Below are 23,584 nucleotides of genomic sequence, written 5' to 3' on the forward strand. Positions count from 1 at the left end.
GTCAGGGAAGGCCTCTTGGAGGCGGTGACATTGGAGTAGAAACCTAAAGAACCGGGGGAGGGAGCCAGATGACTGAATGAGGAAAGACATACTAGGCAGGGCCCCCGAGGGACTAGGGGGACTTGGGTCTGGGCCCACATGAGCTGGGGGTCCTGGGAGTGGGTGGGGGTGAGCAGGCCTGAGCAGCCTTGGGTTTGAGGTGAGCAGAAGGTGAGGGGGAGGGGTGGGAAGGCACCATGATGCTGCCACCTGGGCCTGGGCAAGGACATGAGCTGGAGAGGAGAGACCTGGGGAGGTGGGGCCCATGGAGGTGAGAGAGTAAAGAGTCAGCTGTGACGCCAAGAATCTGGCCCACGCTTGGGATCTGGATGACACTTCCTCCAGGAAGGCCTCTGGGGAACTGCTAACCCTCACAGGACCTGTCATGACCTGTCTCTGTGTGTGATCCCTACGCCTACTGTATGCTTCTGGAGTGTTCCATCAACCAGAGAGAGCTGAGCAGGGGGAGGGGGGCAGGCCCTGCCCCTGGGGGACCTGGGCTTTCCCCATCTGCACACAGTGGTAAGAGTATTCTGCTGGCTTCCTCAACACTACTGGCCATGGGGTGTCCCAGCCCCCCAACCCTGTCCTCTCAGCCTCCTACACACACACACCCCTGTCTCCCCCTGCACTGACAGGATGGCCCAGATGGCTGGGCACTGAGTCAGCACCAGAGAGGATGCAGCCCCTGGGATGTGCCCCACACCCTTCCCACCCAGAACTTGGCACCTGGGGTGCTACATGCCCCTCCCCCATGCCACACATCTGCCCCCTGCAGTCAGGTCCCTGGGGGTGGGGTCTGGGGTGCCCCATCTGCGGTCTGGGGTATCAGACAGGAAGGCCTGGGGCTGATAGTCAGGAGGGCAGGAAGGAATGCCAGGGGCTGAGGTGACAGGGCCCAGGGCTCGGCATGTTCCACCCCTTCCGTCAGCTCTGCCCGCCCTGCCCGCCTGATACCATCCACCTCAGTCTTCAGCTCAGTCCTCAGCTCAGCGTGGAGCCTGGCAGGTTCAGGACCACAGGTGAGGGGCCGGAGGCTGGGCAGGGGGGAGACTGAGTGTGGCCCAGGCTTGGGGAGCAGACCTACCATTTGGGGTGCCTTCTTGGGCCCTGCATTTGGGCTCCAGCCCCTCTAGAGCTGGGAGGGTCAGAGGGGGTGGCTGGGTCTCCATCTCCGGAAGAACCAGGGAAGATGACTATCACCCCCAGGAGACTGCAGTCACCTGGGACCTGCTTCTGGCTCTGTTGCTCTTGGCTGTGTGGGACTAGCAGAACCTCCCTGGCCAGCTCTGAGCCTCAGTTTCCCCATTGAGAATAAGCTCAGGGTAGGGGTAGATAGCATAATGGTTATTCAAAGAGACTCTTATGCCTGAGGCTCCAAAGTTTCAGGTTCAGTCCCCACACCACCATAAGTCAGAGCTGAACAGTGCTCTGGTTAAAAAAAAAAAAGAGAGAGAGAATAACCTCTCTGGGGGCTTCCTCATGAAAGACAGTTTTGAAGGGTCATGGAGGTCTCCAAATAACCCCAGGTTCCCTGCTCTGACCTCCTAGGTTAGCTGCCCTCTGCATACTCAGCTGGAGAGAGAGCTGGGCCTGGAGCGGGGCGTGTCCTATGGTTTTCAGGGGTTCACCAGACTGAGTGCTCTAGAGGACCCCCCTGTACCACCTCAGTGTCAAGAATGCAGGGAGTCCCTCTGCTCAGAGCACCCCATCAGCAACCCATTGGCCTCTTGTTGTGTTGTTTAAAGAGCCATTTGTTTATTACTATTTATTTTTATTGTCACAAGGGTTATCAATAGTGCTTGGTGCCTGCACAGTGATGATTCTAGCTGCTCCCGGCAGCCACTTTTTTCTTTGTTATTTTTTCTTTCTATTTATTATTATTATTATTTTATTTATTTATAAAATGGAAATATTGACAGGGCCATAGGATAAGAGGGACACAATTCCACACAATTCCCACCAACAGAACTTTGTGTCCAATTCCCTCCCTTAATAGCTTCCCTATTTTTTATCCCTCTGGGAGTATGGGCCCATGGCTATTGTGGGGTGCAGAAGGTGGAAGGTCTGGCTTCTGTAATTGCTTCCCTGCTGAACATGGGCGTTGACAGGTTGATCCATACTCTCAGCCTGTCTCTCTCTTTCCCTAGTGGGGCAGGGACTTGGGGGAAGCGGGGCTCCAGGACACATTGGTGAGGTCATCTGTCCAGGGAAGTCAGGCTGGCGTTTTGCTTTCTATTTTATTTGACAGGAGAAAGATAATTTAAAAGGTGAGGGGGAGATAGAAAGTGAGAGAGACAGAGAGACATCTGCCAACCTGCTTCATCACTCACGAAGCTTCCCCCCTGCAGGTGGGGGTGGGGGCTTGAACCCCAGTCTTTGTGCACGGGAATGTGTGCGCCTTACCGGGTGTGCCACTGCCCAGCATTCTAAAGACTGATTCTGTTGAGAGACACATTTCCAGAGACAGACCAGAGAACTGCTCAGTTGGCACAGCTGGGGCTTGTGAACCTGGGGCTTGAACCTGGGTCTACATGCCTGCAAGTCCTGTGCTCTCCCTGCTGAGCCGCCTCCCTGGTCCCATCCTCTCTCCTTTGAATTGGGTGGATGTGGAAAATGATGGCCTTGGACTTTCTGTGTTACTCCATTTCGTCTACAAACAGCCCTCCCCCCCCCAAAAAAAAAAGTTCAGTGCCTTGAGTAAGGAGTCAGTACGTGTTGGGGGGAGGCAGTGAGAGGGGAGGGAGAGTGAGCTGTTTCAGGGTCAAGTCAAGCAAACCTATCAACAGTGAGGACCCTGCCCAAATATCTGTGGAGGTCTGGCTGGCGTTGCCCCCATAGTACTGGGGTGCCAGTGTTTTCTATCTGGGCTGGGGCCTCCTCACCGCAGCCTCTGCCGGATGGTCTCTTGCCACTAATTAGGGATTAATTTATTCGTCTCAGAGCCAGGGCCTCACACATGTGATTTCACTGCTCCTGGGCTGACTTAAAAAAAAATTTTTTTTTTAATTTTTGTATTTATTTATTTTTCTTTTTGTTGCCCTGGTGTTTTTCATTGTTGTTGTAGTTGTTGTTGTTGTTGTCATCATTGTTAGATAGGACAGAGAGAAATGGAGAGAGGAGGGGAAGACAGAGAGGGGGAGAGAAAGACAGACACCTGCAGACCTGCTTCACCGCCTGTGAAGCGACTTCCCTGCAGTTGGGGAGCTGGGGGCTCGATCCGGGATCCTTACGCCGCAGGTCCTTGCGCTTCACACCATGTGCGCTTAACCCGCTGTGCTACTGCCTGACTCCCCACCAGGCTGACTTTTTAAAGAATAAGTTATTGACTGGTGAGAGAGAGAGAGAGAGAGGAAGAAAACCAGAGCTTGGCTCTGCCACACGCCATGCTGGGGAGCTGGCCCCAGCACCTCATGCTTGAGAGCCCAGTGTTTCATTCACGGCACCACCTCCTAGGTCACCTGACCTAAAATCAGAAAAAGGGGGGAGGGAGGGAGAAAGAAAGAGAGAGAGAGACCTCAGCACTGGAGCCGTCCCTGGTGTTGTGACCCTCCCATGTGGTGTCAGGACTTGAACTGAAGCCGTGTGCAAAGCGAGGCAGGTGCCCTGCCATGTGACCTATCCTGCCCACCCCACTGAGGTGTCGTCCACACGCCATGAACTGGTCTTTAGGTCGGGTTCCACTCACTCGTGTTTCTTTGCCGTGGTCCCGGCACTGAGCTTGTCTCTTCCTCCCGGGGTGTCATTCTCCCCACGCCCTCGTCTACGCCTGGGGGCCAGTTTGCTCTTCTTCCAGAAGGCTCATCTCCTGTGCTGGCAGGGGCCACGGGAGGGAGTGGACCCCAAGCTCTTGGCCCACCCGTCCTCCGTGTGCAGGGCCCCTGTTACCTAGACACACCTGCACTGGGGCTGGAGAGCCACTGCCATCAGGCCTCTAAAGCCAGAGCAGCAGAAGCCCTGCGCTGTCCCTGGGGTCCCTGCCGTGTCCATCCACCATTTGGCCTCCCCATCCCTGCTGCCATTGCACCTCAGAACAACACAGGCTGCTTTGGTAGAGTGACAGCCTTCAGACATGTGTGCCCCTGTGGCCTCGGAAGTTCCATGAATGCTCTTAAAAATGGCTGTGAGGGGGGCCAGGCAGTGGCACACTTGGCTAAGTGCATGTGTTACAGTGCACAAGGATCCAGGTTCAAGCCCCTAGTCCCCACCTGCAGGGGGAAAGCTTCTGGGTCACGTGAAAATAGCTGAGCTTATGGGGGATAAATTCAGCAACCTGCAACTACTGTGGGAAAAGCACGTCACCCTTCAATAAAATAAGATGTATTCAAATATCTGAGAGAGAGAGAAAGAGAGAGAGAGAGAGAGAGCAGAGCATTGCTCTGGCATACATGGTACCAGAGATTGAACTTGGAACCTCAAGTTCTCCCACTGTGCCACCTCCTGAGCCGTGCAATCCACACTTATAAAATAATGATTTATTTATCTCCTTTTGTTACCCTTGTTGTTTTATTGTTGTAGTTATTACAGTTGTTGTTATTGATGTTGTTGTTGGATAGAACAGAGAGAAATAGAGAGAAGAGGGGAAGACAGAGGGGGAGAGAAAGACAGATGTCTGCAGACCTGCTTCACTGCCTGTGAAGCAATGTCCCTGCAGTTGGGGAGCTGGGGGGCTTGAACCAGGATCCTTATGCTGGTCCTTGCACTTTGCACCACCTGCACTTAACCCCCCTGTGCTACTGCACAACTCCTACAATCCACACTTTTAAAGTGATAGTCCAGGGCTTTGAGGCCCTGGGTTCAAGCCCTGGTACCACATTGTGGGGGAGTTCCATGGGCAGTGGAATGGTGCTGTGCTGTCTCTCCTGTAGTAAACAGGGACCAGATGGTGGTACCCAGTTGATTGTACCTGTTACCAAGCTCAAGGACCTGGGTTCAAGCCTCCACTCCCTACCTGCAAGGGGGAAGTAGCTTCAGGGATGGTGAAGCAGTGCAGGTGTCTCTCTCTCTCTTTCTCTCTCTCTCTATCCACCTTGCTGCTCAATTTCTCTCTGTGACATTTAATAAAAGTAAGAAGATTAGGGGCCTGGCGGTAGTGCACCAGGTTAAGTACACATAGTATGAAGTGCAAGGACCAACTCAAGGATCCCAGTTTGAGCCCCTGGCTCCCCACTTGTGGGGGGGTTACTTCACAGGTGGTGAAGCAGGTCTGTAGTTGTCTATCTTTCTCCCCTCCTCTCTGTTTTCTCCTCCCCTCCCCTCATAATTTCTCTCTGCTGTATCAAAAAAAAAAAAAGGAAAGAAAGAAAGAAAGAAAGAAAGAAAGAAAGAAAGAAAGAAAGAAAGAAAGAAAAAAGAGCCACAGGAACAGTGGATTCATAGTATAGGTGCTGAGCCCCAGCAATAACCTTGGAGGCAAATAATAATAATAGTAAATTATAAATAAGTAAACAAAATAAGAGATAAAAATGAATTAGACCAGGGAGTTCACTGGATAGAATCTACTACATGAGGCCCTGGGTTCATTCCCCAGAGCTACTTAAAGTTCAGTGGCCGATGGGACAGTCACAGAACTGTCACCACTGATATTATTATTATTATTCCTCCAGCGTTGTTGCTGCTGCTTGGTGCCGGCACTATGACTCCATTGCTCCCTGAAGCCTTTTTTCCCCCCATTTTTTTTCTTTCTATTTTTATTTCACAGGAGAAAATGAGAGGAGAGAGGGAGCTAGAGAGGGAGAGAGACCCCTGCAGCCCTGCTTCATTGCTTATGAAACTCCCACCCTGCAGGTGGGGAGTCAGTGGCTTGAACCGGGATCCTTGCACATGGCGATGTGTGCACTTAATTCGATGTGTCATTGCCCGACCCCTTAACCGCCCCCCCCAGGAAGCTCCAGTCCCTCAGAGGCCACTTGCGCCGCCCTGTCCCCTGTGCCCGCTTGGCTCTGTCCACTCTCCATGTTTGTTCCTTTGGAGCAGGTCACACAAACGGATCCTACAGGTCAGGAGAAGTGGCAGCAAACAGGACTTGTGGGCAAGAGGTGCCTGGCTTGGTCCCGGCAACACCGCAGGCCACAGGCCAGAAACAGAGTGGGTCCTGCGGGCGTAGACCCTCCTGCCCTTTCTCTGTGGCTGAGTGGCTGCTGTTTGTGGCCAGCACCCAGCTGTGCCGCTGTGAGTGTGTGGGACCCTGTCTCTCTTCTCTTGGGAGGAGCCTGCAGGGACATCCCCACTCTAACTGGGGTCTGTTTCCATCCGAGGGGCCCTGTGAGGGTGTCTCGTCACACGTCCGTGGTGACTGGGTCCGAGCAGCTCTCTTTGCAATTCCAAAGGTAGTGGGGTCCTGTGAATATTGGAGTTTTAGCGGCTCCCCTGCCAACCAGAGAGCACCAGAGAGCGCTGGTGAAATAGTTCACCTCCCCAGGTGGTGCACCTGGCTAAGTGCACACATTATAGTGCATAAGGACCTGGGTTCAAGCCCTTGGTCCCTACCTGTTGGGAGGAGCTTCACGAGTGGTGAAGCAGGGCTGCAGATGTCTCTCTGTCTTTCCCTATCTCCCCCTTCCATTTCAATTTCCTCTGTCTCTATCCAATAAATAAAAAATAAAAACATTAAAAAAACATTAAAATAGCTCACCTGGATAGTGTGCTGCTTGGTCATGTGTGCAACTGGAGTTTGAGCCCAGACTCCGATGCGTTGAGGGAAGCTCCGGTGTTGTGGTCTTGTTCTCTTTCTCGCTCTATATAGGCCTCGGTCTCTGTTTCGATCTAAAAGATAATCAGAGAACATGCCTTCATTTATTGTGAGCCAACTCTGCTTGGACTGTCCCCTGCTCTTTCCTCAACCTTTCCGGTTCTGACACACTGCTTCTGGTCTATCCCTTACAAAAAGGCACCTACAGACTCTGCTGCAGGGCTCACACTAAAACATCACACGGTGTCTGGGGAGACAGTTCAGCCGACAGAGTACCGGACTTGCATGCCTGAGCATGCCATGCCCTTACCATGCACAGCACCTAAGACCTGGGCTCCACTCTGGCTGGTCTCAATCCCTCTATCCCTCGAAACTCCGATGAGATAAATGAAATGGTTTTATTTATTTTTAAGAGATTTTATTTATTAGAAAGATAGGAGAGAGAGAAAGAACCAGACATCACTCTGGTACATGTGCTACCAGGGATTGAACTCAGGACCTCATGCTTGAGAGTCCAGTGCTTTATCCACTGCACCACTTCCTGGACCACATGAAATGGGCTTTTTTAAAAAAAAATTTTTTTTTAAATATTTATTTATTTATTTTCCCTTTTGTTGCCCTTGTTTTTTATTGTTGTAGTTATTATTGTTATTGATGTCATCATTGTTGGATAGGACAGAGAGAAATGGAGAGAGGAGGGAAAGACAGAGAGGAGAGATTAGGATAGACACCTACAGACCTGCTTCACTGTCTGTGAAACAACTCCCCTGCAGGTGGGGAGCCAGGGGCTCGAACTGGGATCCTTACGCCGGTCCTTGAGCTTGGCGCCATGTGCGCTTAACCTGCTGCGCTACCGCCCAACTCCCTTGAAATGGGTTTTTAAACAACTGTAAAGATGCCCTCCTATATGAATTTAAAAACTGGCCTGTACAAAAGAAATGTAAAGCTACACACAGCGCATTTGTTCTTTTTGAAACGATTTTTTTCATTAAATTTACTTGATTATTAAATCATTAATAAAAACAAATAACAAGATCGTGGGATAAGAGGGGCACAATTCCATACAATTCCTGCCATTAGAGTTCTGTTTCCCATCCCCTCCATTGGAAGCTTCCCTATTTTTTTTTTAACTTTATTCTTGGATAGAGACAGTTAGAAATTGAGAGGGAAGGGGGAGATAAGGAGAGAGACAGAGAGACACCTGCAGCCCTGCTTCACCACTTGCAAAGCTTTCCCCCTGCAGATGGGGACCAGGGGCTCAAACCTGAGACCTTGTGCATTATAACACATGCACTCAACCAGGTGCGCCACCACCCAGCCCTGAGGCTTCCCTATTCTTTATGTTTCCGGGAGTATGGGCCAAAATTCTTTATGGGGTGCAGAAGATGGAAGTTCCAGCTTCTGTAATTGCTTCTCCACTGGACATGGGTGTTGGCAGGTAGATCCATACCCTCACATCTATTCTTAAAAGGACAAAAAACATCCTCTGTCCCTTTTGTCAGATTGGCCATCTGTCACAGACATGAGCAAGAGGAAAGTTCTGTAAAGACCTCTCTGTGCCATGGGGTCCCCGAGTGGTGGACCTGACATTTGGCACCTGAATTCTGGGCTGAGGTTACATAGGAGGGCTAGACCATGAACTAGGAACTACTTTTAGTTAAGAATCAAGTGGAGGGAGGCTAGGGAGATAGCACAGGGGTTCTGCAAAGGGCCCTGAGGGCCCAGGTTCAGTCCCCAGGACCAGTATCAGCCAGAGCTGAGCAGGGCTCTGGGGTGTGTCCATCTGTTTGTCTCTTTCTCTCCTTAAATAAATAAAATATTTTTTAAAAAAATTTCTTTATTGGGGAATTAATGTTTTACATTCAACAGTAAATACAATAGTTTGTAATTGCATAATATTCCCCAGTTTCCCATATAACAATACAACCCCCACTAGGTCCTCTGTCATCCTTCTTGGACCTGTATTCTCCCCACCCACCCACCCCAGAGTCTTTTACTTTGGTGCGATACGTCAATTCCATTTCAGGTTCTACTTGTGTTTTCTTTTCTGATCTTGTTTTTCAACTTCTGCCTGGGAGTGAGATCATCCCATATTCATCCTTCTGTTTCTGACTTATTTCACTCAACATGATTTCTTCAAGGTCCATCCAAGATCGGCTGAAAACAGTGAAGTCACCATTTTTTACAGCTGAGTAGTATTCCATTGTGTATATATACCACAGCTTGCTCAGCCACTCATCTGTTGTTAGACACCTGGGTTGCTTCCATGTTTTGGCTATTACAAATTGTGATGCCAAGAACATATGTGTACACAGATCTTTTTGGATGGATGTGTTGGGTTCCTTAGGATATATCCCTAGGAGAGGAATTGCAGGATCATAGGATAGGTCCATTTCTAGCCTTCTGAGAGTTCTCCAGACTGTTCTCCACAGAGGTTGGACCAATTGACATTCCCACCAGCAGTGCAGGAGGGTTCCTTTGACCCCTCTCCAGCATTTGCTGCTGTTACCTTTTCTGATGTATGACATTCTCACAGGAGTGAAGTGATATCTCATTGTTGTCTTTATTTGCTTTTATATGACAATCAGAGACTTGGAGCATTTTTTCATATGTTTCTCGGCCTTTTGGATCTCTTCTGTGGTGAATATTCTGCCCATGTCCTCCCCCCATTTTTGGATGGGGTTATTTGTTGTCTCGTTGTTGAATTTGGCAAGCTCTTTATATATGTTGGTAATTAAACTCTTGCCTGATGTATGGCATGTAAAGATCTTCTCCCATTCTGTGAGGGGTCTTTTTTCTTTTGCTGTGAAGAAGCTTTTTAATTTGATGTAGTCCCATAGGTTTATACTTGCCTTAGTCTTCTTTGTAACTGGATTCATTTCATTGAAGATGTCTTTAAAATTTATTCGGAAAAGAGTTCTGCCAATATTTTCCTCTAAGTATCTGATAGTTTGTGGTCTAACATCCAAGTCCTTGATCCACTTGGAATTTACTTTTGTATTTGGTGAAATACAGTGGTTCAGTTTCATTCTTCTGCATGTTTCAACCCATTGTTTCCAACACCATTTGTTGAAGAGACTCTGCTTTCCCCATGTAATAGTCTGGGCCCATTGATCAAAGATTAGATGTCCATAGGTGTGGGGACTCAATAAAATACTTTTTAAAAATACAAATAGTTGAGCTAGTATTTTCCTCTTGTGTTTTGGAGATTTTTTTTTTTGACATTAATAGTTTCTAAAACAAACAAAAAGGGCAAAACAAAATGAAACAGACAAACAAAAAAAACACTTATTGTTTACAGCTTGGAGGCAGCATAGTGGGTAAAGTCTTCGACTCTTAAGCCTGAGGACCCAAGTGTGATCCTCAACACCTCATGAGCCAGAGTAATGCTCATCTTCTCTCTCTTTCTCTCTCTAGTATATATATATATATAAAATATATATATATATATATATAATTTTTTAAAAGAGAGACAGATGGGAGAAGGAGGGAGAGAGTGCCACTCAGCATATGGGCTGCTTGACATGGAACTCGGGACCTCATACTTGCAAGTCCTGCGGTCTGCTCCTGAGCCACCTGCCCAGCCTCAGAACTAAAGGCTCCTGATCTGGCTGTCCTGGTGACCTCCCCTGTTTTGGTTGCTGGGCCCCCTGCAGGCACCCATCCCCCACCCCATCCTGGATCCTGGAGCCGCCAGTTCCTGCCCTGCTCTGCTCCCCCAGCCACTTCTCTCTCTCTCTCTCTCTTTCTATCTCTCTCTTTTTGCCTTCAGGGTTCTCACTGGGGTTTGATGATGGCACTATAAGTCCACTGCTCCTGGAGGCCATTTTACCCATTTTATTGGCTAGGACAGAAAGAAATTAGAGAGGACAGGGAGATAGAGAGGGAGAGAGACACCTGCAGACCTGCTTCACTGCCTGTGACGCTTCCACCTTGCATGTGGGGAGCCAGGGGCTCAGACCTGGCAGGATCCTTGTGCTTAGTACTTACTATGTGCGTTTGATCTGGTGTGCCACTGCTCAGCTCCCTTCCAGCCACTTCTCTTGGGGGTGGTCTCTGTCTCCCCAGATCTCTGGTTCCTGTCTCTGGACCCTGCTCTGGGGAGGACCCAGGATAGCAGGGGGCGGGGGGACATGAGCCCCCTTCTCCGCTGCAGACTCCATGCTTCTGTTCTGTTCACAGGAACCTTGGCTATGTTGGCTCTGCGTGGTGCCTATCGCCCCTGTCTGGCGTTGCCCTCACACCTGGTGTTGCCTCTGCCGAGTGTTGGCTGCCAGACCGGGCGCCGAGCTGATAGTTATTCACCTTTCAGAACTTTAAAAAAAAAAAATTACTTATTCATTCCCTTTTGTTGCCCTTGTTGTTTTATTGTTGTAGTTATTATTGTTGTTGTTATTGATGTCATTGTTGTTGGATAGGACAGAGAGAAATGGAGAGAGTAGGGGAAGATAGAGAGGGGGAGAGAAAGACAGACACCTGCAGACCTGCTTCACAGCTTATGAAGTGACTCCCCTGCAGGTGGGGAGCCGGGGGCTCAAACCGGGATCCTTACGCCTGTCTTTGTGCCACCTGTGCTTAACCTGCTGTGCTACTGCCCAACTCCCTCAATTTCTTTTTTTAATGGGGTAGGACAGAGAGAAATTTTTAACAGCCCTGGAGCTGGGCGCCCAGCTTCTGCAGGGATGTGATTTTGCCCCCTGGGCCGGGAAGCCTGCTGAACTCTGCCTCCTTCTGAGCTGCCTCAGCCTCTGAGGGGACCCAGGAGACTCCAGCTGCCCCGAGTCAAAAGGAGGTGACGGTGCTTAGCGAAATAAGAGATGAAAGACAACTACTGGATGGCTTCACTCATAAGTGGAATCTAGAGAACTGATACGCATGGACTAGCGAAAATAATAATAATAAGATGAAACAATAGGACCCCCTCCCAGTGAACAAACAAAACCCTTTTTCTTTTTTCTTTTTTTAACCAGAACACTGCTCAGCTCTGGCTTATGGTAGTGCAGGGGACTGAACCTGGGACTCTGGAGCCTCAGGTATGAGAGTCTGCTTGCATAACCATTATGCCATCTACCCTCTACCTACAAAGCCCTTTTTCCTAAGACTTTGTAGTGGTTCTCTGTTCTCTCTGTACAGGGGAGGGTAGGGACACAGAACAGTGGTGCTGGGTGTGGTGTGGAACTAGACCCTGCCGTCTCACACTCCTGTCACCCGCTGTTCATCATCAACACACTAACTGATTAATTAACTAAAAAGGAAAAGTTTTAGAACCAGTCTGGCCCCACTGCACCCCAGGACCTTGGGCAGGCCCCAATTCATGCCAGACCTGTTGTAATCCAGCTCCTGGCTAGTGTGAGGGCACAGAGTGCTGGGGACCTGGGGTGGGAGTTCTGGGAGCCACGGCCTTGCCCTGTCAGCTGACACCCCTCTGCAACCTGGTGACGGTGGAGGGAGCTGAGGACATGGGGCAGCGCGGAGGAAATCCAGTTTAGCAAGATGTGTGGGTGCAGGGGCCCCCACACCCATGGTGACTCAGCTGGGCTGGGCTTTCTGACAGAAAGTGCTAGAAAGGCAGTTTTTTTTTAAATTAATATTTATTTATTTATTTCCCTTTTGTTGCCCTTTTTTTATTGTTGTTGTAGTTATTATTGTTGTTGTTATTGATGTCGTCATTGTTGGATAGAGCAGAGAGAAATGGAGAGAGGAGGGGAAGACAGAAAGGGGGAGAGAAAGATTGACACCTGCAGACCTGCTTCACTGCCTGTCAAGCGACTCCCCTGCAGATGGGAAGCTGGGGGCTCAAATCAGGGTCCTTATGCTGGCCCTTGAGCTTTGTGCCATCTGTGCTTAACCTGCTGCGCTATAGCCCGACTCCCAGAAAGACAGTTTTTTGCCTTCCTTGTGGCATCCGTCTCCTCTGTGGAATCCCCACCCCCAGGAAGACTTCAGCTGAGTCACCTCATCTCAGGAGTCAGTGTTTCTCTGCAGTAAAAAGGACTGGGGGTGGAGGGGCTTTGGGGTGCGGGGGTGCCTCACCCAGAGGCAGGCACACATTCTCATGCACTTGGACCTGGGTTCGAGCCCTGTGCAGGGGTGACGCTTCATGAGTGGTGGAGCAGTGCTGTGGTGTCTCTCCTCTCTCTATGTCATTCTCTCTGTCTCTCACTCTTTGTAAAAAGGAAAAATAAAGGCCACAGGAACAGTGGAGTGGTGTAGGCCTCAAGTCCCAATGATTACCCTGGTGGCAGAGAGAGAGGAGAGAGGAGACTGCAGACACAGCTTGGGCAAAAGGGAAGGCCCTACATTCCTCTGGCCTCTCTCCACATTCTTTCTTCTTTCTGGCTACAAATCTGGATCCTGTGATCCTGAGCTTGGACAAGTCTCCCCACAGCCCCTGGGCTGGTGTCGGAGACGCCACACCGGGGATCTGTCCCTCTGTGGTCTGCCCGGCCCCACAGGCTGTCCTGGACTTCATGACCAGCCCTGTAGTTGACATGATGCTGGTCTCAGGGGTGGACACATTGCTCCCCCGTCTGTGTCCCAGGAAATCCCTGGCTTCCTGACAGAAATTGCTAGAAAGGCAGCTTTTTTTTTCTTTAATTTTTTAATATTTATTTATTTTCCCTTTTGTTGCCCTTTTTTTTTTTTTTCCATCGTTGTAGTAGTTATTATTGTTGTTGTTACTGATGTTGTCATTGTTGGATAGGACAGAGAGAAATGGAGAGAGGACCCCACTTACTGTGGTCGGATGGTTCTTGAGTCTTTTTAAAAAAATTTTTTTTAATTAATTTTATTTTTGAGAGAGATGCAGAGAGAAAGAGAAAGAGAGAAACACCAGAGCACTGCTCACCTCAGGCTTATAGTGGTGCGGGGGATTGAACCTGGGACTTAGGAGCCTCAGGCATGAGAGTCTGTTTGCATAACCATTATGCTGTCTCCCCTGCCCCGTTTCTTGAGTCTTAAGGTTTGAGAATCCTCCTTACTCTTTTTCAGAGCAGAATATGGGCGGGGATGGAGCAACCTCATTAAATGGAAAAGTGGGGGGAGGTAGCTCACCTGTCAGACTCCCACCCTGCTTGCTGTTATCCACTCTGGCTGATGGTGGTGCTGGGCCCTCAGAGCCTCCAGCATGAAAGTCCCTTTGCAGAACCATCATGCTGTCTTCCTGCAGAGCTCAAGGTTTTACACACAGGAAGCATATCGGCCACTGCTGAGCTCCATCCCAGCATTTTAAGTAATGAGATATTGCTTCCTCAGGGGCTCAGTTCAACCTCCCCTAGCTTCAGGTAATGGAGTGGTGCTGTGGTGTCTCTTTCATGTACAATCATCACATGTGGATTAAATAAAACAAGATAAATAGCTTCTTATATTAGCAGAAGATAATCAGTATTTCACTTTCCCTAACAGTGAGAGAAATTGAAAGAAGACTAGGAGATAGAGAGGGAGAGACAGAGAGACATTGGCAGCCCTGCTTCACCACTTGAGAAGCTTCCCTCCTGCAGGTGAGGATGGGGGGTTTGAACCTCGGTCCTTGTGCACTGTCATGTGTGCACTTAACCAGGTGCGCCACCACCTGGCCTCTCCCTAACAATGTATTTCTTTTTTTGTGAATTATTTTCCTTATACCTCTGAGTATTGGGTGTTTGCCTGTGTTTATTTGCCAAGCTATTTATATATTTAGGATTCTTTTAAAAAAAATATTGTATTTACTTATTTATTTTGAATAGGGACAGAGATATTGAGAGGGAAGGAAGAGACAGAAAGGGAGAGAGACAGAAGCACTGCTTCTCTGCTTGGGAAGCTCCCCGCCCCTGCAGCTGGTGACTAGGGCCTTGAACCCAGGAGCTTGTAATGGGTGCCCAGCTGCGCGGCCCCTATATTAAAGATTCTAGTCATTCTACTGTCGTTCTTCCAGGGCAGGCCATGGAGACTTCAGAATTCTGCTCCCAGACCCGAGACCACAGCCCACCTCCTGAAGAAGCAGATGTGAATAGTAGGTTTGCTTCTCTGAGCCCCTGGGGACAGGCCACAGGGTGGGTGGGGGACAAGTGCCCAGCAACAGGTAGGACAGAGCCCCCACTCAGTTAGCTCCTGTGGCACCAGCTCAGGTCCCCGTCATCACTATTTTGCCCACAGCACACACACTGCTGGATGTCCTCTGGCCCAGCCCTGCGTACCTGGGACTCTCACTTGCTCCCTCACGTGCTCTGGTGCCGACAGTAAGGAGAGTTGGCACCCAGAGATGAGAAGGGCAGGCCTCAGAATGGGGGATGGGAAGGTTATGGGGACCCCCCTGGTCTCTAGTGGACTGGAAATCTTACCTTGGCGACTGGGCTACACAGCCTAGTGGGTATGGACAGAACAGGGCTTCAGAGCTCCTTTCTGGGCCTCTTAGAGTCAGGGGCTCCTGCACCCCAGCCGTGGCCCTGGGGAGGGGGTCTTCTGGTGTGGGGAGTCTGGGAAGTGCTCATGCTTGCTGTGTCTCCCAGAAGGAGAGCTGAACTTCCACGGGCCAGACGGGGAGTCTGCAGTCTTCTCCCAGGGATGGCATGAGAGAGACAAGTCCTCCTCCTCCTCCTCCTCCTCCTCTTCCTCTTCATCCTCCTCCTCGTCTTCCTCCTCCTCCTCCTCTTCCTCCTCAGGTATAACACAGCTTTTAATTTTTATTATTTTTTAATTCTTAGCTAGGACAGAGAGAAATTGAAAAGGAAGGAGGAGATAGAGAGGGGGGTCATGTGATGGCGCACCTGGTTAAGGGCACACATTACCGTGTGTAAGGACCCGGGTTCAAGCCCCTGGCCCTCCCCTGCAAGGGGAAAGCTTCACAAGAGGCGAAGCAGGGCCTCTGCAAGTGTCTTTCTGTCTCCCTCCCTTCTCAATCTCTCTCTGTCTCTAGCCAATAATAAATAAATAAAATTTTTTAAAAAGAGCGAAAGATAGACACCTGCAGACCTGCTTCACAGCTCAGGAAGCAGACAGTCACACAGGTGGTGAGCGGTGGCCCAAACCTGGGTCCTTGTGCATGGTAACCGGGTGTGCCGCTACCTGACCCCCACAAAACTTTTTAAAGAACCACATACATAGTACTTATCACAAGAGCACCAGTAGCTTTCGCGTGGGATGGTGCCCTCCCCAAGCTTGAGATAAGAACCTTCCATACAAACTTTCTGATGCTGCCAGAGGCTCCCCTTCCACACACCCTGTCTCTTTTCATCGTGATGAGAAAGCAACCTGGGAAGGCTGGGCGGTGGCATACCTGATTGAATACATAAATCACAGTGCATACGGACCAGGGTTCAAGCCCCCAAGTCCCCACCTGCAGGAGGGAAGCTTCATGAGTGGTGAAGCAGGGCTGCAAGTCTCTCTCTCTCCCTCTCTCTTTCTCACTCACTTTTTTACATCTTTTTAAAAAATTTTATTTATTTTCCCTTTTATTGCCATTGTTGTTTTTATTGTTGTTGTAGTTATTATTGTTGTTGCCGTTAGGACAGAGAGAAATGGAGAGAGGAGGGAAAGACAGAGAGGGGGAGAGAAAGACAGACACCTGCAGATCTGCTTCACCGCCTATGAAGCAACTCCCCTGCAGGTGGGGAACCGGGGGCTCAAACCAAGTTCTTACACCAGTCCCTGCGCTGTGCACCACGTGCGTTTAACCCGTTGTGTTACCGCCTGACTCCCTGCCTTTATTTTTTAACACATTAAAAAATAATTATTGGATAGAGACAGAGAGAAATTGAGAGGGGAGGAGGAAATAGAGAAGGAACGAGACAGAGAGACACCTGCAGCCCTGCTTCATCACTCTTGAAGCTTTCCCCCTGCAGGTGAAGACCAGGGGCTTGAACCCAGGGCCTTGCACATTGTAACATGTGCGCTCAACCAGGTGCACCACCGCCTGGCCCTGATAACACATACATTTAAAAGTGATGTTGAATTTCCCCTAGTTGCATTGTGGGAAGAAGAGCCTGGATGAAAGCCTAGTACAGAGCCTGGTGCCCATGAGGCATCTAATAAACCGCACCCACATGCTGGACTCGAGCTCTGAGTTCTGGGGACAAAAATGATGGGGCACACCAGCTGTGGTGACTACCTTGGGCTTGAAGCCTGGTCTTGGCACTTCCTGGCTGCGTGGGTATCAGGGAAATAATCCGACTTTGTGAGCCTCCAATTCAGTGTTTGTCTTATGGGAAAGGGAAGAGGAGGGGAGGGGAAGGAGAGGAGAGGAAGGGAAGGAAAAGAGAGGTATTCTAGCCCTCTTTATTGGATATCCACGAGAAGATGGCTGGCCTGGTGTAGTGGTTCTGCCCAGAAACCCTCATGTCTGAGGCAGTGGAGCTTCAAGTTCAAACCCTGCTCTCTCTCACCCACCAGAAAAAAAAAAAAAGAAAAAGATATCCATGAGAATCCAGTGAAAAAGTCTGTGTTTCTAAATTCATTATTGGAATATAAGTATATTAGGGGTATTCAATACATGAAATGATAAGTTATATATTCTTGTATCTGTGTAAACATAACGCAAATGTGATTTCAGTGCTGGGGCATAGTAAGTGCTCAATAAGGGGTGCTGGCTATTATTCTTTTCTTTCCTTTTTTTAATTACCACCAAGTTTCTCGCTGGGGCTTGGTGCCAGCACGATGACTCTACTGCTTCTGGCAGCCACTTTTTCCTTTCCTTGTTTCCTTACTTTTTAAAAAATTTTCCCTTTTATTGCCCTTGTTGTTTAACATTGTTGTGGTTATTTTTATTTAATTTTTTAAAAATTTTTTTAAAAATATTTTATTTTATTTATTTATTCCCTTTTGTTGCCCTTGTTGTTTTATTGTTGTTGTTATTGTTGTCATTGTTGTTGGATAGGACAGAGAGAAATGGAGAGAGGAGGGGAAGACAGAGAGGGGGAGAGAAAGACAGACACCTGCAGACCTGCTTCACCGCCTGTGAAGCGACTCCCCTGCAGGTGGGGAGCCGGGGTTCGAACCGGGATCCTTATGCCAGTCCTTGTGCTTTGCGCCACCTGCGCTTAACCGGCTGTGCTACAGCTCGACTCCCTGTTGTGGTTATTGATATCGTTGTTGTTGGATAGGACAGAGAAAAATGGAGAGAGGAGGGGAAGACAAAGGGGGGAGAGAAAGACAGACACCTGCAGACCTGCTTCACCTCCTGTGAAGCGACTCCTATGCAGGTGGAGAGCAAGGGCCTTAGGCCGGTCTTTGCGCTTTGCGCCAAATGTGCTTAACCACCACTGACACCCCTCTCTTTCTTTCTTTCTTTCTTTCTTTCTTTCTTTCTTTCTTTCTTTCTTTCTTTCTTTCTTACATTCTTTCTTTTTTTTTTAGTTTTTAAAGGAATTTGTTTCTTTATCCATGAGAAAGATAGGAGGAGAGAGAAAGAACCAGACATCACTCTGGTACATGTGCTGCCAGGGGATTGAACTCAGGACCTCATGCTTGAGAGTCTAGTGCCTTAGCCACTGCACCATCTCCCAGGCCACCTTTTCCTTTTTTTTTTTTCTATTTTATTTGAGAGGACAGAGAAACTGAGAGGGAGGGAGAAACAGGGAGGGAGAAAGACAGACTGACATCTTCAGCACTGCTTCACTGCTTGTGAAGTGTCCCCCTGCCAGTGGGAAGCCGGGGCTTGCAAGGGTTCCGTGTGCATGGTGACATGTGCACTCAACTGGGTGTGCCACACCCTGGCACCCGTCTTTTAATTTTTTAAAAAAAATTTTTAGATAGGCAGAGAGAAATTGAGGGGGGGAGAGAGGAAGAGAGAGACACCTGCATTACTGCTTCACCGCTTGTGAAGCTTCCCCCCTGCAGGTGGAGACAGGGGGCTTATGGCTGTTACTACTGACCTTGAAAACACAACATTGTCCCTACTGGGTGGGCATGGACAGTTGGACTGAACAGAAAACACCTGGAGGCTCTTGCTGACTGCACAAGGGTCTGTGCTGCCCAGGAAACTTCTGGCCCCTGGGGGTGCGGGAGGGCTGATGTGGGCAGAGCTGGCTGAGTGGGTCATTTCCCCCAGGTGCTGAGCAGGAGGAGAAGGATGACGTCTTGAAGGATGAACTTCAACTCTACGGAGGTGACTGTGAGGGCCCCTGGCTGGCAGCTCTCAGACAGCATGCTGGGGCAGAGAAGGGTCGGGAGGGTGGGCTGAAGGCTGAAAGTTCTGGGACATGCAGTCTATTGACTTACAGAGGATCTGATCAGAAAGAGCCAGGGCAGGCTACCGCCACCCCCATGAAAGACAATCCTGGAGTCTCCCCTGTCACTTACCCAGCCCCTCTGGTTTCTCAGTCAGCAGAATGGGATGTGCACATGACCCCCCCTCTCCTGAGCACCGGGCGAGTGTAGCCCAGGGGACAGGAGAGTCCTGTTCTCAGCAGAGCTCATGCCGGGGAGTCATTATCCCCCAGGAATGGACTCTTCATTGGCCAAATGGAGATTCTTGGAGGACAAACCAGTTTGCCAAAGAGTCTGACAAAAGCACACTGTTATTTATTTAATTTATTTTTAAAAATATTTTATTTATTTATTCATGAGAAAGATAGGAGGAGAAAGAGAAGGAGCCAGGCATTGCTCTGGTACCTGTGCTGCTGGGGATTGAACTCAGGACCTCACTGGACCTTGAGAGTCCAATACTTTATCCACTGCACCACCTCCTGGACCGCTTTTATTTTATTTTTTATTGGGAGCTTAGTGGTTTACAGTAAACATAGTAGTTGGTCCATGTGTAACATCTCTCAGTTTTCCTGCAAAACACTCTCCCCCTAGCCTAGGTCCTCCCTTCCATCATGCTCCAGGACCTGAATCCCTCCCCCCACAGAGTCCTTTTCTTTGGTGCAATCTACCAAGGAGCACAGTGTTTAACTTTTTTGTTAAGCATGTGCAACATGTCCATGGCCTAAGTCTCTGAACTGCCTGATAGTAACTCTAAAGAAATGAAATCCTTGTTGGCTTAGGTTGTTATTATCCATGGCCGCCTCTAGATGGCAGCACTACAGGTAACCTTGATACTCTGCTTTCTGATTTTCTTTCTTTCATTCTTTCTTCTTTAAAAGATGTTATTTATTTATTTATTGAGAAAGATAGGAGGAGAGAGAGAAAGAACCAGATATCACTCTGTTACATGTGCTGCTAGGGATTGAACTCAGGACCTCATGCTTGAGAGTCTAATGCTTTATCCACTGCACCACCTCCTGGACCACCTTCTTTCTTTTTTTAAATATTTATCTTTATTTATTGGATAGAGACAGAGAGAAATTGAGAGGGCAGGGGAAGATAGAGAGGAAAAGAGACAGAGAGACACCTGCAGCCCTGCTTCATCACTTATGAAGCTTTCCCCCTGCAAGTGGGGACCAGGGGCTTGAACCTGGGACATTCTGCACTGTAGTGTGTGTACTTAACCAGGTGCACCACCACCCAGCCCCTGATTTTCTTTATTTTATATTTTTGCAAGCAAGATGTGAGTCTTGCTTAGCTTGCAAAAACATTCTTTTTGTTTTTTTTAAAATAAACATTTTATTTATTTTTTATTATTATTGGATAAAGATAGAGAGAAATTGAGAGGGGAGTGGGAAATAGAGAGGGAAAGAGACAGAGAGACACCTGCAGCCCTGATTCGCCACTCAGGAAGCTTCCTCCCTGCAGGTGGGGACCAGGGGCTTGAACCTGGATCCCTGTGCACTGAACTGTGTGCACTTGACCATGTGCACCACCACCTGGCCTCACAAAAACGTTCTCAGTCACTCAAGGAATATAAGAAATTCTCACTGGGGATTGAGAAGCTGTTATGTTTACATATCTTTGATATATATGTATATATTTTAAATTTTTTAATTTATTTTCCCTTTTGTTTCCCTTGTTTTTAAATTATTATTGTAGTTATTATTGTTATTGATGTCATCATTGTCGGATAGGACAGAGAGAAATGGAGAGAGGAGGGGAAGACAGAGAGGGGGAGAGAAAGATAGACACCTGCAGACCTGGTTTACCGTCTGTGAAGCGACTCTCCTGTGAAGCAGTGGGGAGCCGGGGGCTCGAACCGGGCCCTGTGAACTTAACACTGGTCCTTGCACTTTGCGCCATGTGTACTTAACCTGCTGTGCTACCACTCGACCCCCTACATATATATATATATTTTTTTTTTCTTTTCCTCTCATTATGAAAATAACTCCAATCAGTGGTAGAGGAGGAAGAGGTTCCCTTGATATATGACTCACTGCCTGTCCCAGCAGCTAGGGACGCTGGGCCAGTACCATGCCAGAGTTCCACTTCGTGCCATTCTGAGCATGCCCCTGGCTTTGCTTTGGCCACTTGCAATAATATTCCCCTTTGGGAGAGGTTCCGGAACCTTCCCCAGGGTTTGAACACGAGTCCCAGGGTTAGTCTGGGGTGCTGAGTGCTTTTTACCATGTACTTAGTGTCTTCCAGTCCCTGTGTCCTGGGCTGACTGCAGGATGGGGTAGCTTCTGGTAAGAGGGAAGGTGACCAGGGTCGAGTCAGTGGTGACCAGGTCTAGGGCTGGTACCTGGTAGCAGAAGGCCAGGGGGTGGGGATTCCTGCAGAGCAGACTGGTGTGGGACCGTGGCCTAGGGAGGTCACAGAGGGCCCAGCTCCAAGTGGAGGGGGTCAGCGGCAGCATGCAGGGCTTGACACGAGGGGTCCTGGGTCCCCTGACAGCCAGAACCAGGTGCCATTCTGCCCCCCAATAAGCACCAAAGAGAAAAGTGAAATGCAGGCAGCCCAGACAAAGGGCTCCATTTCACTGCTGCGGACAGACAGGGCAAGGTGCCTGGCTTGGGTCCTTGAGGGGCTGGGGCCTCAGGCTGGGGGACCCTACCTGCATCTGAAAGCCCCAAGCCCCAGTGTCAGGTGTGCAGTGGCCGCCTCAAGAGCCTTATGATTCCTTATAATTCAGTGCATTTCCTCAACTCAGGCTTAGCCACGTCAGGACACCCCTGGGCTGGGCAGGCAGGCAGGGTCTGACCGGGCAGGGTCCCAGGGCTGCCGGAGAAGTGTATGTGGAGACCCAGAGAGATTTATTGGGGGCACCCACTGGCCAGGCAGAAGGAAGCCCAGGAGGGGGGCTCGTAGAGGTTGGGGTGGTGCCCCAGTACTGCAACAGGCCCACCCCCCACTGGTGCTGTGCCCAGACCTTCACTCCATGTCTGAGTGAAGGCTGTCCCTGCCCCCACCGCTGTCATTGAGTCTCTCTCTGCAGGTGGCCCTGGGGAGCTGGTGCCCTCTGGGGAAGCCGGTGAGTTGGGGGCAGGGGAGCTGGTGCTGGATCAGGAGGGAGCTCACTTGGGGGCCAGGGGTGGGGGGACAGGCTGCAGCTCCAGAACTGGGGTGAGGGGGTTCAAAATCCCCCTAGAGAGACAAGACAAGCCTTTGGCGCTGGAGAAATGATAGAGACATCCTTGGGGATGTCTCTCCAGGCCTATGGAGCGGGAGTAAGGGCTTGTCCAGCTCCAGACTGCTGGCTGGGCTAAGGCTGCCTTTCTGGTCCCCAGGTGTCCGCAGAAGAGGTTCTGTGCAAGCCGGAGGTGAGTACATGGACTCTCGGGGATTGGGGGTTGGGCAATGGTGGGGGAAGAGGAGGGTCACTGTACATACCAGCGCCAGCCAAAGCGTCCCCAGGACCCAGCAAGAGACCCTGGCTCAAGGACAATGAAGGACATGGACTCGAGGTTGTGGAGGAGGACTGAGCAGTGTGTGGGGGGCAAGGAAACCTCCACCTTTCCAGGTGGGCATTGAGGACCCTGGGAGCCAGAAAGAGAAGCCAGGAGAGAGGCAGGGAGAGAGGGATCCCACCTGCCACCCCTCACACCCCCCAACCTGTCAGAGGCAAAGGCCCATCTCCCTGTTGCTCCCCAGGAAATGTGGATGCCCCCCAGGTACCGAAGCTGAACATAAAGAAAGATGGTGAGTACGTCTGTGTATCTGTCTGTCTGTCTATCTAGTCTTCCTCTGGCACAGGCAGCTCCAGTGTTTGAACTTGGAGTCTCCAGCCTGCAAGCCCTTACCTAGCTCTGCACCCCACTCCAGGAGTCACAACACCCAGTTGGGGGTCCTGGCTCTGCAGACTCAGCTCAGACTCCCCCTGGGCAGGTGGCGGGAAGCTTGTGGGCTGAGCAGGGCAGGTGAGGACGGCCCTGGGCTCTCGTGGACATAGATCTACCAGGACACCCATGGCCAATGGGGTCAGGTCAGGTCTGAGTCTAGAGAAAGAGCTTTTCCTCCTGATGGACAAGCGGATTTCAGAGCCAAGAATTTTCCAGAAATATTTTTGGAATTTTGAAAAAAATTTTGAAAAAAAAATCCAAACCAGAACTACTCTCTTCATCTTGGTTCCCCTGCCCCACTACCACCTACCACCAAGCCCCTGGTAGCCTGGGAGAGGCTGCCATCCAGGGTGGCAACTTCAAGTCCCCACATCTATATGCCGGGAAGCTCTTCTCCCTTTTTCTCTCTCTCTTTTCCCTCATAAATAAATCCTTAGGGGAGTCGGGCTGTAGCACAGCGGGTTAAGCGCAGGTGGTGCAAAGTGCAAGGACTGGTGTAATGATCCCAGTTTGAGCCCCGGCTCCCCACCTGCAGGGAAGTTGCTTCACAAGCGGTGAAGCAGGTCTGCAGGTGTCTGTCTTTCTCTCCCTCTCTGTCTTCCCCTCCTCTCTCCATTTCTCTCTGTCCTAGCCAACAACAAGGACAACAATAATAACTACAAAAATAAAACAACAAGGACAACAAAAAGGAAATAAATATAAAAAAATAAAATTAAAATTAAAAAAATAAATAAATCCTTTAAATTTTTTAAAATCTTTATTTATTTATTGGATAGATAGCCAGAAATGG

General features: G+C 49.6%; 1 protein-coding gene across 6 annotated transcripts in view; it reads left to right on the forward strand.

The window, feature by feature from the left end:
• Window positions 1–832: 832 nt before the first annotated feature.
• The window catches only part of TMEM40 (transmembrane protein 40), a 31,135-nt gene continuing 8,383 nt past the window's right edge, over window positions 833–23,584 (forward strand). Inside the window, exons 1-7 of one of the 6 annotated variants that reach the window (XM_060180676.1) lie at window positions 837–1,061; window positions 14,643–14,720; window positions 15,217–15,354; window positions 18,750–18,809; window positions 21,951–21,986; window positions 22,243–22,275; window positions 22,607–22,654. In XM_060180676.1, the coding sequence (XP_060036659.1) occupies window positions 950–1,061; window positions 14,643–14,720; window positions 15,217–15,354; window positions 18,750–18,809; window positions 21,951–21,986; window positions 22,243–22,275; window positions 22,607–22,654 (505 nt within the window). In that variant the 5' untranslated portion in view covers window positions 837–949. Of the gene's footprint in view, window positions 1,062–14,642; window positions 14,721–15,216; window positions 15,370–18,749; window positions 18,810–21,950; window positions 21,987–22,242; window positions 22,276–22,606; window positions 22,655–23,584 lie in introns of all 6 variants that reach the window. The other 5 variants (XM_060180675.1, XM_060180678.1, XM_060180677.1 and 2 more) reach the window with 5 other exon arrangements.

This window comes from Erinaceus europaeus, chromosome 21 (assembly GCF_950295315.1).
Source record: "Erinaceus europaeus chromosome 21, mEriEur2.1, whole genome shotgun sequence".
In the NCBI taxonomy this organism is placed as follows: Eukaryota; Metazoa; Chordata; class Mammalia; order Eulipotyphla; family Erinaceidae; genus Erinaceus; species Erinaceus europaeus.